This window comes from Nematolebias whitei, chromosome 8 (genome assembly GCF_014905685.2).
Source record: "Nematolebias whitei isolate Nwh7 chromosome 8, NemWhi1, whole genome shotgun sequence".
Taxonomy (NCBI): Eukaryota; Metazoa; Chordata; class Actinopteri; order Cyprinodontiformes; family Rivulidae; genus Nematolebias; species Nematolebias whitei.
In genome coordinates this window covers 26,845,945-26,862,472 of record NC_056505.1, presented here as the reverse complement: position 1 = coordinate 26,862,472, position 16,528 = coordinate 26,845,945, and the positions used below count along the sequence as shown (strand labels likewise).

General features: G+C 38.8%; 1 protein-coding gene across 1 annotated transcript in view; it reads left to right on the top strand.

The window, feature by feature from the left end:
• pdlim2 (PDZ and LIM domain 2 (mystique)) overlaps nucleotides 1-16,528 on the top strand; it is a 44,362-nt gene that overhangs the window by 18,335 nt on the left and 9,499 nt on the right. Inside the window, exon 6 of the mRNA XM_037680530.1 lies at nucleotides 1,873-1,930. Within this exon, the coding sequence (XP_037536458.1) occupies nucleotides 1,873-1,930 (58 nt within the window). The remainder of the gene's footprint in view (nucleotides 1-1,872; nucleotides 1,931-16,528) is intronic.

The window sequence follows — 16,528 nt, the reverse complement described above, 5'->3', positions numbered from 1 at the left end:
CTTGATACCACAGCAAGTCAATAGGTATGAGACTAGCACAGAGAAAGTGGGTTGTACTGTTGTAACAATAGATATGCACAGGATATCACATTCTTCTGTTTGCATTCATTTTAACAAAAGGCAGAATGTGGAACATTCACTGTGGTCTCTCTGCATATGCCACTTGTTTGCTCTCCTGTTTTTATTTATTTATTTTTATGTGAATTCAGCTCAGCACCTTGTTTTGTCATTGTTTGCTTTGTAACTAGTTAAAGATGATTTTGGAACAACAAAAACTACTAAAGTACAACTCAATCATGTAAGAAATGGCAAAACCCTTAAGGGGATTCAACAATTTTCAGTCAGGTCATCTGGATGGTTTCTTTTTTTTGTGCTGAAACGTTTCACCTTCCATCCAGAAGGCTTCATCAGTCAAGGAAACGCACAAAACAAAACTGATTCTTCCCCCAACAGCTTACTCCAAAGTGGAACAAACAATTAGCAATTCCAACATAACTGGTTTGTTCCACTTTGGAGTAAGCTGTTGGGGGAAGAATCAGTTTTGTTCCTTGACTGATGAAGCCTTCTGGATGGAAGGTGAAACGTTTCAGCACACAAAAAAGAAACTGTCCAGATGACCTGACTGAAAATTGTTGGATTGTATACCTGGATCATTGAGCATGGACTTTGTTGGTTTTGAACCAGTTTGACATGACTGTTGACGAGGAAGTGGGCCGGCACCGGAGGAGGGGGCGTGCCAAAGACACCATCTTAGCACCAACATAACTGGTTTGTTCCACTTTGGAGTAAGCTGTTTGGGGAAGAATTGGTTTTGTTTTGTTTCCTTGACTGATGAAGACTTCCGGATGGAAGGTGAAACATTTCAGCACAAGAAAGAAAAAAAAAAAAAAAAAGAAAAAAAAAAAGAAACTGTCCAGATGACCTGACTGAAAATTGTTGGATTGTATACCTGGATTATTGAGCATGGACTTTGTTGGACTTAAGGGGATTGGACTTTTTTCTTGCTGAAGATGTTTGCTTCTCATCCGAGGAGCTCAATTCAAATCAGTTTATTTATATACTGTAGCACCAAATCACATCAGAAGTTGTCTCAGAGCACGGAACCGAAACATTCACATAGATAAAAAAGCCGGTTAGTAAAGTTCTCTATCTAAGGAAGTCAGCAGATTACGTTGAATCGTCACTTCGTCACAGTCTCCCATCTTGAGCAAGCACAAAGGTGGCAGTGGAAAGGAAAAACTCCCTTTTAACAGGAAGAAACCTTAATCAATTCAACCTGAAAGGTCCAGAGATGCAAGCTCTAAAACAGGAACATATTAGCTGCAGTTTAAAGCTTGCTCTGCTGCAGCTTTCAGTTTGAACCGATAAAGGTTTTCTGATAAGAAGCAAAGCGTCTTCAACGAGAAAAGAAGTTTTAAACGGTTTGGATTAAATAACATGACAGTCATACTGTTTGTTCTCTAAATTTCCTCATCATGGTATGAAAAATGTGATTGTGGATTTATCTGTCACCATCCGTTGAATCGAACTGAAAACACGTTTATTCTCCCAGGCTTTTATGTCATAATTTTATTGTGCTTCTTATGCTTATTTTATTCTTTGTATATTTTAGCTTTGATTGTTTTTGTACAACGCTTTGTGATTTTAAGTCTGTGAAAAGTGCTCTAAAAAAACCCAACAACTTTATATTGATGATCCCATCAATTGATGTCGTTTTACAAAAATGATGACTTTTGTAATTAAAACATTTAATGTTCACACTAAGATATTATTGTTATTGTGTTGCATGTAAAATCTGAGTGTTAACATGTTTGTCTTGTGTCAAAGTTCTTGTGAAGCAGTTCTCATGGCCTGTTTTTGTCCTTGTGTTAGTTTCCAGCAGCGCTCATGGTCACCAGAGAGCAACCAGCTGTCCAGACCACTGTCTCAGGTTTGTTTCACATTTTAGCTCCTTTTGTAAGTTTCACATCTATATCAGGTTTTCACTTTGTTTTGCACATTTTTGAGTTATTTATTTTTTCGCCATTTATTTCAATCTCTAGCCGTAAAACATCTTTGGAGAAACTCTTTTTTTTTTTCTGGGAAATTACTGTTCTTTGCAGCCAGTTCTTTGTTTTTTCCTGTCTGAATTCATGCTTTTTGATACTTTCTACTTTATAAGTAGAGATCAGGATTGTTTGGGTACGTGGAGCTTGTACTGGCTTGATGACAGTGAATCTGTCGTGCATCTGTAGTTGTAGTTTTTGTCTGCAGCCCACTCAGAAAATAGAGCTGAAGGTTTTGTCCGTTCCATTATTTGGAGCATATTTATTTTAACTGCACTGGCTTTAGTTTGCTAGAATAATAAATTTGAATTCTTTGCCTTTGTTGGATTGCTGGTCTGTGATGCCACAGAAGGAGCCCTAAAATGGGGTTTATAAGCACTGCGCACCATGTGACAGGAAGAGCAGGGTACAGCCACCTTTGACAGTTTTATAATGGGGAGTGTATAAGCTACAAAGGTCAGTCTTTGAAAATAGTTGACGTTATACTTTAACAGTGGTTTGAGGCCTTTTTATCCACAGATTGTATCAAGAAAAAACAAATACACACAGTTTCAGAACAATACCTTAACCTTTGAGTCAGTTGAATGGAGACCTGTAGGCTGGTTTATAAGACTCCTGCTAAATGATGCTCTATATGCACATCCAGCGACAAAACCAAGAGCGGGGATTGGGGCTTCGGAAAAGAAGAATTAAAGAGAAAGTGTTGTGGGAAAGTTCATCACAAACTATTTCAGCTATGTTTGAATACTTGGTCTTGTGCACGGGTCCCACTGAGGTCTGAACATGTGAAACGACAAAGGAGGAAAAACATGCAGGACCTTTTGCGGTGCCACAAAGAATTCCAGACATTTTTATGACTTCGGACATTAAATAAAGTTAAATAAATAATCCGAGGTTTGGACTCCAAAACATTTGAGCATTTCTTCAAAGAGCCAGCTGCCCTTAAAGGTCAGATTAAACATGAAAGCAAGGTTGGGTTTTATTTAACAATTTATTTTGCTTTTTGTCTTCTTAAGAATGTTGAGGAATTTTAAACATATTTATGACGTCTTTTGTGGCCATCATAAAATAAGATCCTTTCGAAACATATCACCTGCTTTTACAAGAGAAGTTTGAGTGAATTCAGTGTTGTCGTATTAATTTAGAGTTGGCATATTGGTATCGGCTGATAAATGCTTTAGAATTAAATTTCAATGTCAGCTGAGACATGCAGATGCTGCGTGGTTGTGGGTAATGTCAGGAATGTGGTTGGGAAAGGATCATCCAAGATTTGGTCGATCCCTTCCCAAATATAATAATCTGTATGTCCATTGAAGTTGGATGAACTTTGTATGAAATGTTTTTAAAACACATTTTGTTCTGAGTCCTTTTTAATTTGTTCCATCACGATAAAAACCAAAAAAGACTCTTCAAATTGCAACACAAGAGGCTCATTGATCATATATGTGACCCATGACGGCGAACAGATGGTCACATGGTGGTGTAGTGAGATACAGCATTAAGTGCTTTGGTTGAAAGATGTGCAAATATTGGATTTTGTCCAAATATAATGAATGAATACCTTATCAATGAGGCCCTTGAATGAAATACTACCAACTAAAAATGATTTTGAGCACAAACCCCCTAAATTTTGGCCACTTGTCTTGTGCACGGGTAAAGCTGTTTTCAATACCAGCTGTGAAATCCCAGTATCCAAATATGGTTTGAGGTTCCCTCTAACAATGTTAAGAAATCCTTCTTAGAAGACGCTCAATGTAGGATTCAGACAGACCTTCCAGGGATAATCCTGATTAGCAAAACAAATTAAGGCATAGCTCTGGAACCGCCCATAATATCAAGATGTATCAAAATGTAGCTTAAAAAGCCTGGAACCTGAAATGTTTACTGGACAAATATCACTAAATCTCTAATTTGATGTGAATAGTTGGATATAAATATAAATAAATAAATGGTTTCCTTTTTGTTTCAGTGTTTAATGACTGTGACATCTGAATCTACGATAATCTTAAAAGTATGAGTTTTTCAGGAATTATCCTATTTTTTTCTTTTTAAATCAAATTTTCAATCAGTTGATGTTTTTAGTTATTTCTATATAACTTTCCAAATAATGTTTTTATGTAGTTTTATTATTAACAGTAAATAGCACTTGCTTCTTCTTTTTAATGTAGAACTCAGATATTACAAAGAAATCCATCCATCCATCCATCCATCCATCCATCCATCCATCCTCTTTATCCACTTCTTCCTTTTCAGATTGCAGGGATCACTAGGGCTCATGTCCAGCAGTCACTGTGCGAGAGACAAAGGACACCCTGGACAGGTCTCAAGTCCATCACAGGGACACATAGAGACAAATGAGACAAACAACCATTCACTCTCTCACTCACACCTAGGGACAATTTAGAGTTACCAGTCAGCCTTACATGCATGTTTTAGGTCTGTGGGAGGAAACTGGAGTACCTGGAGAAAACCCACGCATGTAGGAAAGAACATACAAACTCCACACAGAAAGGTCCTTGGATGGGATTCAATCCAGCAACCTTCTTGCTGAGAGGCAACTGAACCACCATGCCACCCTGGACAGGTGCCCTGGTTAATTAAGTAGCTGTAGAGATACTTACACAGTAGATATCCATTATAATAAATGACCTGGAAAGTTATTACTATGACTGGTATTATTATTATTGTTATTATTATCATTATTAATTATTATTATTATTATTATGTCTTGTTGTGTGCAGGCACACTTCATCTCTCTGACTGCCTCTTGTCTATGTAAACCTCACATATGACTTTAGAGCTAAAGTAAAACAAAACTTTCTCATTTTTTCACTAAATGAAGCGTAACATTTTTCACACTGATCATATTCCTTATCCACCTTTCTTTGGTGTATGATGTTACATGATGTTAAAAGCTCATTGGAGCACCATGGCTGAAGCTGGGATGGCTTCAGGAGTCACAGCTGTGGTTTCAGCTCTGCTCTGGTTGGCTGAAGGCTTCTCTGACATGCACAACATCTGAAATATTAGTGAGTTCCCAAACTGTGCATCACTTGGTTTAGCTCTGTTTGTCAGGAAGGATTGTTGTTTATTAAATTTAGTCTTTCTGGCGGCTCATTTTATGAACAAATTGGCTCCAGACGATGGAGATTTCATTTCCTGCAGGAAAGCTGAGAACAGTTTGGTTCAAGAATTACTGCAGTGTTAAGAATCTCACTTTTATTATTTAACTTGTTTTTTTTTTTTTGCTCAGTCAATAATTATTCAGTCAAGTTTTACACCTGGAAGGGATTTTTTACATAAATATTTGGTAAAATTATTAGTAACAAGTGATTCATGGGGAGTAACTATTAGGTGAAAGCGCAGTGTTGATGTGGGGATGATATTCAGAAGAAAGTTTGAATGAAAGTCAAAATTTAACCAAATCTATTAAGGTTGGAGATCATTCATCTGTTCTGCACTGATTCAGTTTAGCCTTCAGATTTAATTTAATTTTCGTTGCACCAGGCAGGGATGTTCTGCCACAAGTTTGTGTGTGGTGCGTTTTAGTGTTCATGGAGGATCCCGACTGTTAATTTAAGAGCTCTTGCTCTCTGCATTATCAACATTATTTAAGTTCAAGTTGTTAAAACAGTCTCTTTTTTTACAGCTGGATATTTTCACATATTCCCCCCAGTTTACTTGTATACTATATTGCAACTTTTTTGATTGAACTTTATAAATGTGTTATTTCCAACTGAATCTTTTATAAGCCACTGTGAAGTATGAGTTTTGTTTTTCAGTATTTAAAATAACATTCAGGAACCCTCAGGAGGTTGAGGTTGATGTGGTTTGTTGCAAATCATGGAGGAGTGAACTGGAAGCTGGGCCTAAAAACACATTAGAGCTGTGTTTTGTCTGAGCGCTTCATCAGCGAGCTCATTGGAAGGAATCCTTTCCTGTCAGGATGATTTAACACGTTTGTGATATTTATAGAGTTGACAGTTTTATCTGTTAAAACATGTTCTCATGTAGAGATATTTTTTTATCTTACTGGACGGTTATCGTGTGAATGTTTATGAAGCATTCACACTATTGTGATCCATTTTTCGTCATCTTTCTCGTCCCACAGTTTTCAAGATTTTTCAACAATCCTAAATCAAAATGTTCAGCTCTTTCAGGACAATCCTGCTTTGACTTTTGGTATTAGTGCAACTTTAGCTTTTTTGAATATTTAGCGTTTTCTGCCATGTTTTTCTCATAGAAAATTAATTGAGCTCATTTTCCATCCTTCAAATCTTCAGATCGGTTTACAACCTTTTACTGCTCCTTTCACTTTTTGTTCTGTTTCAGCTTCTTTCAGCTTCATTGTGCAGATTTAAACATTTTTTCAGCTATTTTCAGCTGTTTTGTGATCCTTTCGGATTATTTCTGCTAACTACAACATGTTTGTGCTTCTAACTTTTTTCTGCTAATTTCAGCAAGCTCCTTTCAGCTTATTTCTGCAAGTTTCAGTTTTTTCTGCTATTTCAGCTACTATTTAGCTGTTTTATGCTAATTTTAGCTTTTTCAGCTAATTCCACATTTTTTGCACTCATTTCTACTTTTTTTTCAACCTAATTGGGTAAATATGCGTTCTTTGTGCTTTCTTCTGCTGCTTTAAGCTTGTTCTACCTTTTCAGCAACCCTTTTAGCTAATTTCAGCTGTTTTCAGAAAAATTCCAGTTTTTCATAATATTTTTGCTACTTTCAACCTAATTAACTTCTTTATGCTAATTTCAGATTATGCTCCTTTCAGCTTTTTTTACTGCTAGTTTCAACTTTTTCTGCTATTTTAGCTACTATTTAGCTGTTTTTAAGCTAATTTTAGCCTCTTCGGCTAATTTCACATTTTTTAGTTCATTTTAGCTCTTTCCACTTCCTCCTGGTAGTTTAAGCTTCTTCCTGCCTTTTCAGCTATTTTTCATCAATTTTTTTTGTTGCTAATTTCTGCTTTTTTAGGTACTTCATTTTTGTGCTCATTTATGCCAATTTAAACCTAATCCAGCAAAAATGTGTTCTTTCTGCTTTCTTCTAATTAAGGCTTGTTCTTTTATTTCAGCATGTTTTTTAGCTAATTTCAGCTGTTTTTCAAAAAGTTCTTCAGCAATAAGCATTGCATTTTCACAGGATATGCAATTTTTCTAGTTTTTTTTTTAATTATTTAGTCTATTTAAATTAATTTGACTTTGTGGATGAAAGTTTCTGATGTTCCTCTGATGGGAGCCCACCTTGTTTTTAAAGCGGAGATGAGCGCCTCTCTCCAGCTCTGAGTTTGTAAGTGGATCTCCTTCATGGTGAGGAAATGTCTGGGAAGAGGCCTGCCATGGGCTCATTGTGCATTATGCTGCTTGTGCTGGCAGCATCACAGCAGCCCCATGAGTGCCGGGACGCAGCATGTCCATGACAAGGGCCTCTGTCCTGACTGAGAGGTGCAGAGTGCTGCTGTATCAGGTGATCAGCCTCAATGAAAAGCCTCTAAAAGGTTCTTCCACCCCTTTTTTGGCTCCCTGGGTTGAGAGTGGGCAACGGGATCCCCTGTATTTCATGGTGTTGAATAGCTTGAGAAAAAGCCCCTGCATAATGGTGGCTGTAATGGCAGATGCTGTGGAAGGCTGGACTGAGTTTTTCCTCTGTGTCATAAGGCCTGTTTGTGTGATGTGAGCTGGAACAGAGGGGTGGGGTGGAGGTGGGGTCGGTCTGGAGCAGAGAGAGCACCAGGAAGCGTCCTGACGTCCCAGCACTGTTCTTAGACCATCATGACACTCTGAAGAGAACAGGGGCTTTTAAATAATAATCATTCCTCATTTTGATGTCTAACTGCGCGCAGCTTCACATACAACTCATTTTAAAGTTAAAAAAATTCCTCAAAGGAACACAACAAACTTGCTTGTATATTATATTTTATGTTATTTTGCGGTTACAATTCCTGTATTTAATTTAGATTCCTATTTATTCTATGTCTATCTGTATTTTTTCCATTTATGTTGAAGACTCTTACAGGAAATAATAATCCCGTTAAAGCTAAATCGGCAGCCTTATGGCTGTAACCCTCAAACAAAAAACAAACCCAGACAACCTTTTAGATTTCAGAGCACTTAAGAAGCAAATACAGAACACTGTGGTGCAAAAAACAAGATAAGATGAAATAAGATAGAACTTTACTGATCCCACAGGAAGTTGTTGTGCCAGAGTTTCAGTACAAAGGAACATGCACAAGATTCACACAAGATATAAAAAAATAACAGAGAATATAAAAATACCAACAATTAAGGTCTAAAACAGTTCAGGTGCAGACGGAAACATTAAAGTGTTTATTGTGGTGCAGGATTAAATTTATTCTCCGATGTGCAGAAAGAGGAAGGAGTTGAAAAGTTTGATATCCACAGGGAGGAAGGACTTCCTGTGTTGTTCTGTGCAGCACCTCGGTGGTCTCAGTCTACGACTGAAGGTGCTGCAGTAAGAGTCCAGTGTGTCATGCAGGGGGTGTGACATGTTGTTCAGGATCTGGAGCAGTTTCCTCAGCATCCTCTGCTCAGACACCTCTGTCACAGACTGCAGGTCCACTCCCAGAACTGAACCAGCTCTCTTGATGAGTTTATTGAGTCTGTTGGCATCAGCTTTCTTCACCCTGCTGCCCCAGCACACCACAGCGTAGAAGAAGATGCTGGAGACCACCGAGTGGTAAAACATCTGCAGCATGGTCCTGCAGACGTTAAAGGACCTGAGTCTCCTCAGAAGAATACTCTGCTCTTTCTTGTAGAGGGCGTTTGTGTTAGCTGTCCAGTTTATTGTCTAGGTGGACCCCCGGGTACTTGTAGCAGTCCACAGTGTCCACCTCGATACCCTTGATGTTGATAGGGTTGTGGGGGCTGATCTTCCTGTAGTCCACCTGGAGCTCTTTAGTTTTTCCAACATTGAGTTGCAGGTGGTTCTATCCACACATGGTGAAAGTTTTAAAATTTCTGCTTCTGAAGCTGCATCAGTCCTCTAATGGCTGTGACCGGTGCTTATTTTATTAGTCGTGGTTTGACATGATTTGCTTTCTCCACAGACTTTAATCCCCGTAGGCTCACTCCCATCACAGGAGTGGTAAATACTTTCTAAACTCCTGAGACACGAGTTGTATCTTAAGAGCCTGGCCACTGTCCTGATTCAATGCATTTTTATATCGTTCAGAAGTAGCCACAACAAAATGTTTATTGCACCCAACGTGACCAAAACAAAACTACTTTTCTTGAGACCTGACCGGCACTCGGCTGGTACCAAGCTCCCCGTCTGTGTTTGTCACTCTCCATCGTGAGGTTTCTGAGGGTTGCTGTTGTGGGCTGCCTGGTGGTTTGCAGGGACACAAAAGTTGCTGAATAAATATTCCTTCAAGGACAGCTTGGTCAGTTCTGTCAGGGGAAGAATGCTTTCGGATACTATAAGAGCAAACTTTTCTTCCAAGTGCTAAATGCAGTTAAAATGGTCTTGGCTGGTTGAAATGTGTCATTAAGCTCCTCACCCAAAGACGGCAGGGTCAGTTTCTATCCACAGAGTTTCTACACAGAAAAGTATTGAAATTGTTTTATGGACTTTCCAGGTTTATTTAAGTGTGGCTGAAAATACAGCAGAGTTAAAAAAGAAAACTGTGTTTTAGCCTATTTTTAATAAAACACATTTTTAAAAATCAAAATTAGGATTTCTAAAAACTAAAAAAGATCAAGTTTTATGTTTAACATTATATCCAGCTTGGTTTTCTTCAGCGTGAGAGCCCACAGGTCCACACTTGTTTTATTTTCTTTATTTTTCACACGTGTTGTTCATCACTCATCTTTGGTGCACTTTTTTTTGATTGCAAGATTTTGATTGGAAATATTTGTGGTTGGATATCAAAAATCATCCAAACACAGACCACAGAATAAAACAAACACATTTTGAGCTTGAGTTTTAAAATGGAAAATGCATCCATCCTGTGTTTTGTTTATTATTTTCTTCGCAGCACAATTCAATTCAGTTTAATGTAGCTCCAAGTCACAACAGAAGTCATTTCAGGGCACTGAACAGTTTGATTGTTGAAAACTGGAGTGCAAAGTTCGCAGAACTTAAATCAAATCTTGTATTTTCCAAACAAAGTGAATATATAAAATATTTTATTAGAAAAACTGGTTGAAAACACAAGTTGGTAGAAAGACTGCAAACGCCTCAGTTGGTGCTTTATGCACAAACGTATCTCATACTTGATGATGACGATGGCTCTGAATGATGCACTATTTCTGCTCTGCTGTGACTGATCTTCCTGTTTGCTTTGGCACGTTAGTGGTAGACAAAGCCAAGCCAGTGTCCAGGGAGAACTGCTGGCTGTGGCTTTAGTGGAGGCCTGTTTTCTCCTCTGCACACTGAGCTCTGTGACTGACCAGTGTGAGGCCTTTTTACGTGGACTGCTAACCGTTAAGCTTAGGTCTATTGTGGCTTCTCCATGGGCAGCATGCCTCTCCTCATCCCCACCGACTGATCAGCCTGCGTGTTTTTCTTTCCCCTGGAGCGGAAAAGCAAACTGGAGGACTTTTGATTCCCTGTGCTTTCCAGGCCTCTGGGTGCAGAAATAAGGACCATTGGCCTCACGTGTTTATGGGGGGAATGTTGGCGAGGAGAGATGGTCCCTCTTTGTGAACTGGTGCTGGTTATGAAGGCGGTTGAGTGGTATGCCATCATTCCAGATGTTGTTGTCAAGGCAACGGCATTAATAACTGACTCAGTGTATTCATGCCAACAAAAACAAGCATGTTAGCTTAAAGTTCTCTACGTTTACCCCCAGACACCACCTATGTAAGTGTTATGGTTGGTCATAAATTATAATTTACTGGTGAAAAGAATGCATCTGCAGTTAAAACCGTAATAGTTTTACTACAGAGGCACCATAAACGTACAGCCTGCTGACAGTTTAAATTTATGTGGTGGACCTTTAGTGTAAATTCTTGTTGAAATATAGAGTTCAAGAGTGAGACAGATTGTTGTGACGCTGTCAGCCAAACACAACTTTATTGAAAATGGGAGAGTTAAAGCATGGAGAGTGAGAGAATTTAGAACAATTTGGCTCAAATAAAGATTTTTTTTTATGGTTAAAATGTCTAGTTTCACAGAGATATGTGGTTTTGAACAACTCCTGTTTGTGACTGTAGGACGTGCAGTTTACATTGTGTGTTCAAAGCTTAAACAAAACTTATCCATTCATTCTAAATGAGTCGGTATTCTCATAGAGTTTATTTAATTTGTTTATTTTGGTATTACATGTACTTTACTCTTTGTTGACTTGAGAAATATATCTCCAAACTTCTGAACTGCTTTCTTGTGTAGTTGACGGCTTGACGAACCTCTCTGTCTTCACTTCTGAAAGGCCATCTGAGTTGTTCTTTTTATACCAGTTGTCGATTTCATGGTGCGACCAAGAAACGAACGACTGCGTCCAGTCTGTTTTAGTCTGCAATGAGCTCCAGATGTTTAATTATGCCGCTTCAGTTAAAGCTGTTTTGTTGAATTTACTTGAAGTGAAAAATGATGTTGCTCCATTTGTGTATAAATAAACCGTTGGACTTCATTCATCACTCTGAGCCTGAGTTTTGGGGGCAGAGTGGGTGAGTGCCTCCTGCAGACCACCTACATTATAATTAAGCATTATCCTCATTTGCTGTGCTGAGCTTCAGGAAGTAAATACAGCACATTTGAACATACAGCACAGACTAAACGTCACATTCTTGATGTTAGGCATGTTTTGGATCACGTTCTTGAGCACTCAGAGGTGACGCAGATTGGTTTACGGTTGCACTGACACTGGAAACTGGAAGGAGTTGCTGTATGTTCGGTTATCCTGCTGTCATCTTCATTGTTCACTTGGCTTCTAGTCTTATGCTTTATATCTGCTGCAGTTGTGTGTGGTCGTTGTGGATAAAAGTGCAAGAGAGGAGATGGTATTGGCTCTTTTTAGCCCAAAGATCTGCCACACTTCAGTCCTTGTTATTAAATGCTGCACTGTGTAAGCCGATGCCAAACTTTCATATGTAGAAGTATTAAAGAATATCTTTCAGAGCTTTCTCGTGCACATTAGTGTGGACTTCACAGTACTAATGTGCAATAAAGAAGTAATCCATGCGTATGAGACAAAACAAAGTCTTATAAGCAGTTATTTATATTGCACACAAAGAGTAAAAAATCCAGGCTCGTCAGTTTGTTGAGTTTTATTGAAGCTGTGCACCCAGGCTCACTAGAGCCAGTTTCTATGAGCCAGCCTTCATCTGTTTTCACCTGCGCATGATCTATAAAAAAAAAAATCCTGTCAAAGCTAGTGCCTTATGTCGTAAATGGCAAAAAATGGTTTGTATGCCACAAAGAGGATTGTTTTGTTGTTTAAGCTCTACCAAAAAAAGAAGTTTGCATTGACTCCATTGCTGCATCTCAGGTGGTGTTTGTGACTGCCCCCGCCCAATCACCGTTTCAGAGATCATAAAGGGTGCAGCTGGATCGTTCTAGCTGTGCTGATGCAGCATACGCAGTATAGTCTGGTTTGGTATTCTGTCCCCATCAACACACTGTTCCAGCAGCATCAGGATTACATTTAGCACCATAGAGAAGCAGGAGTGGGACGTTAAGGAGCATGAAATATAAACGATGTCCATTATGTGAGTTTTCATACATCCTAATGTTATATCTTCAGTCGTATTTATCCAGAAAATAAGATGCAAAGCACCATAGATTGGATGTAGTTACAGAACTGGTCTGTTACTGATGTGCAGTTGTTTGTGCTGATGGGAAACACTGAACCTGGCTTTGATTTTTATCCACACCAAGATGTCTGCTGTCCCTCGCCTCATTGTCTCCTCGTCTCACAGCACCAGGATTCCCAAAATATAAGCTGCTCCAGGCATCGCTCCTCTGAGCTGCTGACCAATGCCCTGTAATTGAAGCTACAGGGTGGTAATGATGAAGCAGAGCGGCTTGCTTGGAGCCAGACTGAAGACTCATCTGCTGGCACCGTCCCCAAAGTCTCCCATTGGTCTTGATCTGAAACAGCTGACGTTACTGCAGCTCGCCATGCCTTTGTCTGATTCTTGAAAGGATCCGTTGTAAACAAAGCCCAAGCTATATTTGACTATAATTTTGACCATTTTGTCATGGTTTTGTTCAGTTTTTTAATCTTTATTATGCCAAAAGCAGTTAAAAAAAATAGCACGGCCACAAAAGACAGAAAATTAATTATTGATGTAAAGTCAGTATTGTACCCTACATGAAATATTTTTACATAAAACTTTTTTGAACATTTGATGTCTAGCCTTTACCATGGATGAGAAGAATATCAGCCAGTTTAATACCAGACTTCTATAGTTTTGCACAGCTTGGCCAACAACTCCCCACAGCCACCTCTTATATAAATCTGAAACATCAATGTCAGGAACTGCCTTTTTGTTTTCAGCATGATAAAACATCACATGTTTCATTGCATGAGCTGTCATCAGCTAAAAGTACTATTTCAAAACAGCGGATTTGTTCCTTCAAACTGGTTTGTCCTAATATTTTGATGTTTTATTCAGGTGCACAGGTAGAAGCTGATGAACAGCTTCTACACTGAAGCTGTTAAAACACATACACCCCTAACCAGGATAATCACTGTAACGAAAAAAAGGAAAAAAATCTAAGTAATTCCACTTTATTTGGTGATATGTGACTTATCTGTGCTGCTGATTATCCATGCTGCTGATCTCATGCTGCTGCTGATCTCATGCTGCTGTATTCATTCATACCCATCTACTTACTACAGACTCATGTTCAGGCTGCTGTTTATTACACTGTATTTACATTATTAGTGTTTAGTGTCTTAGGTCTTTTAGCGTAATGTTTAGCGTTTGTTTAGCGTATATCTTAATGTATATCTTAGATTCTTATATACGGTTTCTTTTTATAGTTTATATTTTTGCTATTTTTGGATGTAACTGGGACCTTGAGTACACAATTTTGTTCCACCTCATGTATCACATGTGATGTGAATGACAATAAAGAAACTTGAACTTGAAGAAAACGCTAAGAAACACTGAAATGTGTAATTTTTCCATTGTTTGTTTGTAAATTATCTTTTTTTTCTCCTATAGAATCAACATGTAAATACAATGTAATGCCCTTTATTAAAGCAGTAAAGTTTGTTTACATGCATTTTTCAGCTGAACGCTGACAGATTGTAAAGTGAAAAAGCTGTATTTGCAGATTAGAAGCAGCACAGCATACCAGGGACTTGCCCTAATGATCTGGGGTTTGTTGAGTATGAACTCCTGATTACAGTTCAGTGCAGCTTTAATCAGAGCTTCCTCCTCTTTGCAGCCACAGGAACCACTGAAAACTGGCTGATATCCTTCAGCGTTCTGTGCTACTACCAGCAGCAAAATAAAAGGCTTTCCTCACTTTCCCTGCACCCCTCCCTTTGTTTTCTTCTACATAAAACATGGGAACTTTGTTGGAACTGACATGGCGCAGTTTATCAAATGCATTGTGGCTCTTAGATCAAGCATGAGTTATAAATTGGTGGCTTTGAACGGGACAGTAATCAGTTTAGCTGTTGTGAAAAACAGTGCGAGGCCATGCCAGTTGTGTCATGGTGACTGCAGAGAACTTCTGGCATCGGATCCCTGAGAATAGAAAACGATGAGAACGGTTCGGGTTGTGCCGTTTTTATTTGTTTTAGTTTAATTTCTAAAGACGTGTTTCATCACAGCTGTTCCAAAGAAGCTTTTTTGTTCCACCCCCTCCTCCCTTCTGTTTTGTTTTTGTCAACTTCACTGCATTCCTCTTGAGTCCCATAGATCAGTGATTTTTATCAGCAAGTTCTTATGCTGGAGAGCCTGAGGATCCTCAGTCAGTAGCCAGACGCTTATGTAAGAGACACAATTGGTTTGCATTAGAGTGGATTCATATGGTACTGTGAGGTTTACCTGAAACTTGCCCTGAAGCATATATGTCTATGCTCTGTCCATTGCTTCACAGCAGGAGAACCCATGGACGGCTCTATTTTTGAATAATGATAATGTGAATGAGCCTGACTCGTTATATCTGGTTCATCTGTGGGGAGAACATGGGTAGCTCTTGCGATGACCTTTTCTGGTAAAGGTTTTCCTGGCATGCACCACTCATCTGTCTACTCACTCAGGAAAAAGAAGAGGAAAATTGGACTCGATTGAAAAGAGTGAGATTGTTTAAAAAGTTGCTGAATTGGGAGCGAGTGCTGGCATTGCACACGTTGGTTTTTTTTAACTTCCATGCCACTGTGTTGGCGTCCACCATCCGTTCTGACTCAAGAGTTGGGTGGAGCCGTTTGTCTCTTGGAAGGCTTGTGAAACTTTGATGCCAGCTGGTGATGGTGGAAGGAGAAAAACTTTGTAATGTGTTCGTGAGTTCTCTGCAAGTTTCTCTAAAGACAACCAATATGAAGAAATCACTTCTCAGACCCAAAGCTGTGAAGTTGAACTTGCAGCTTGAACTTTGCAGTGGACCTGCCTGTGATCAGGAAGTGGTCAGATTTACAGGTGGACATGCTTAAATACCAGACAGACGTGTAGTTGTGGAATTCCCAACAGTAAAAGTGTCTTTGGTGATATATGAGCTGTGCAGACTTGTCCCTGGTTTTTCTGGGTGTTTATGGACGTGCACCTTATGCTTTCCTCTAGTTGACCATTAATGCTCTCCTGTGATATAAATAAGTCTTTGCACTTATTATTGTACGTTAATGCTTCAGATTTAATGTCTTTAGAAGAAGAAAGAGAGTAACTTGCATGTCTGAGTACTTCATTAGGAGCTGCTTGTGTTCACTTGGTATGTGGCGCCCTCTTCTGTCAAATCAAACTGACCAGAAAAGTCCATTTTCACTCGTCACTTGTAATAAATGTGTTATGATTTACCTTATTTCATGACAAAGAGAAGTGTGTGACAGCCTCTCACATCTCTGTGCAGCATTTAGAAGTCTCTTAAATTAAACGCAGCATGATTTTCTCATCCATCTCTGTAATTACTCTGAAACCTCTGCAGCGAGCCAATTTGTCCGCTATTAGCCGAGGTAATGAAGCATAGTTCTGTTTAGAAAAGGCAGTCTAGATTTTAAACAGTGGATGTGGGTTGCTATAATTGAGACTAATTTATCAGGAGCAGCAGGATTTAAAGAAAGAAAGGCTGGGCAATAGAAAGTCATTTCACCAAACACAATGAAAGTACAGCAGGGTATTTATTGTTTTATCTACCTAAAAGTCAAAGAGTCTTTGTAGGTTTCAGTCAAACATGATGATGTAGAAAGATGACCTCCACTGGTCTGTATGGTTCATTTACATGGTGCTCATTTAAGCAACAGATTGTTTTCCTGTTTTGATTTTGACTGAATATATATATATATATTTTTATTATTACCCACAGCTGTCATATATATATATATATATATATATATGACAGCTGTG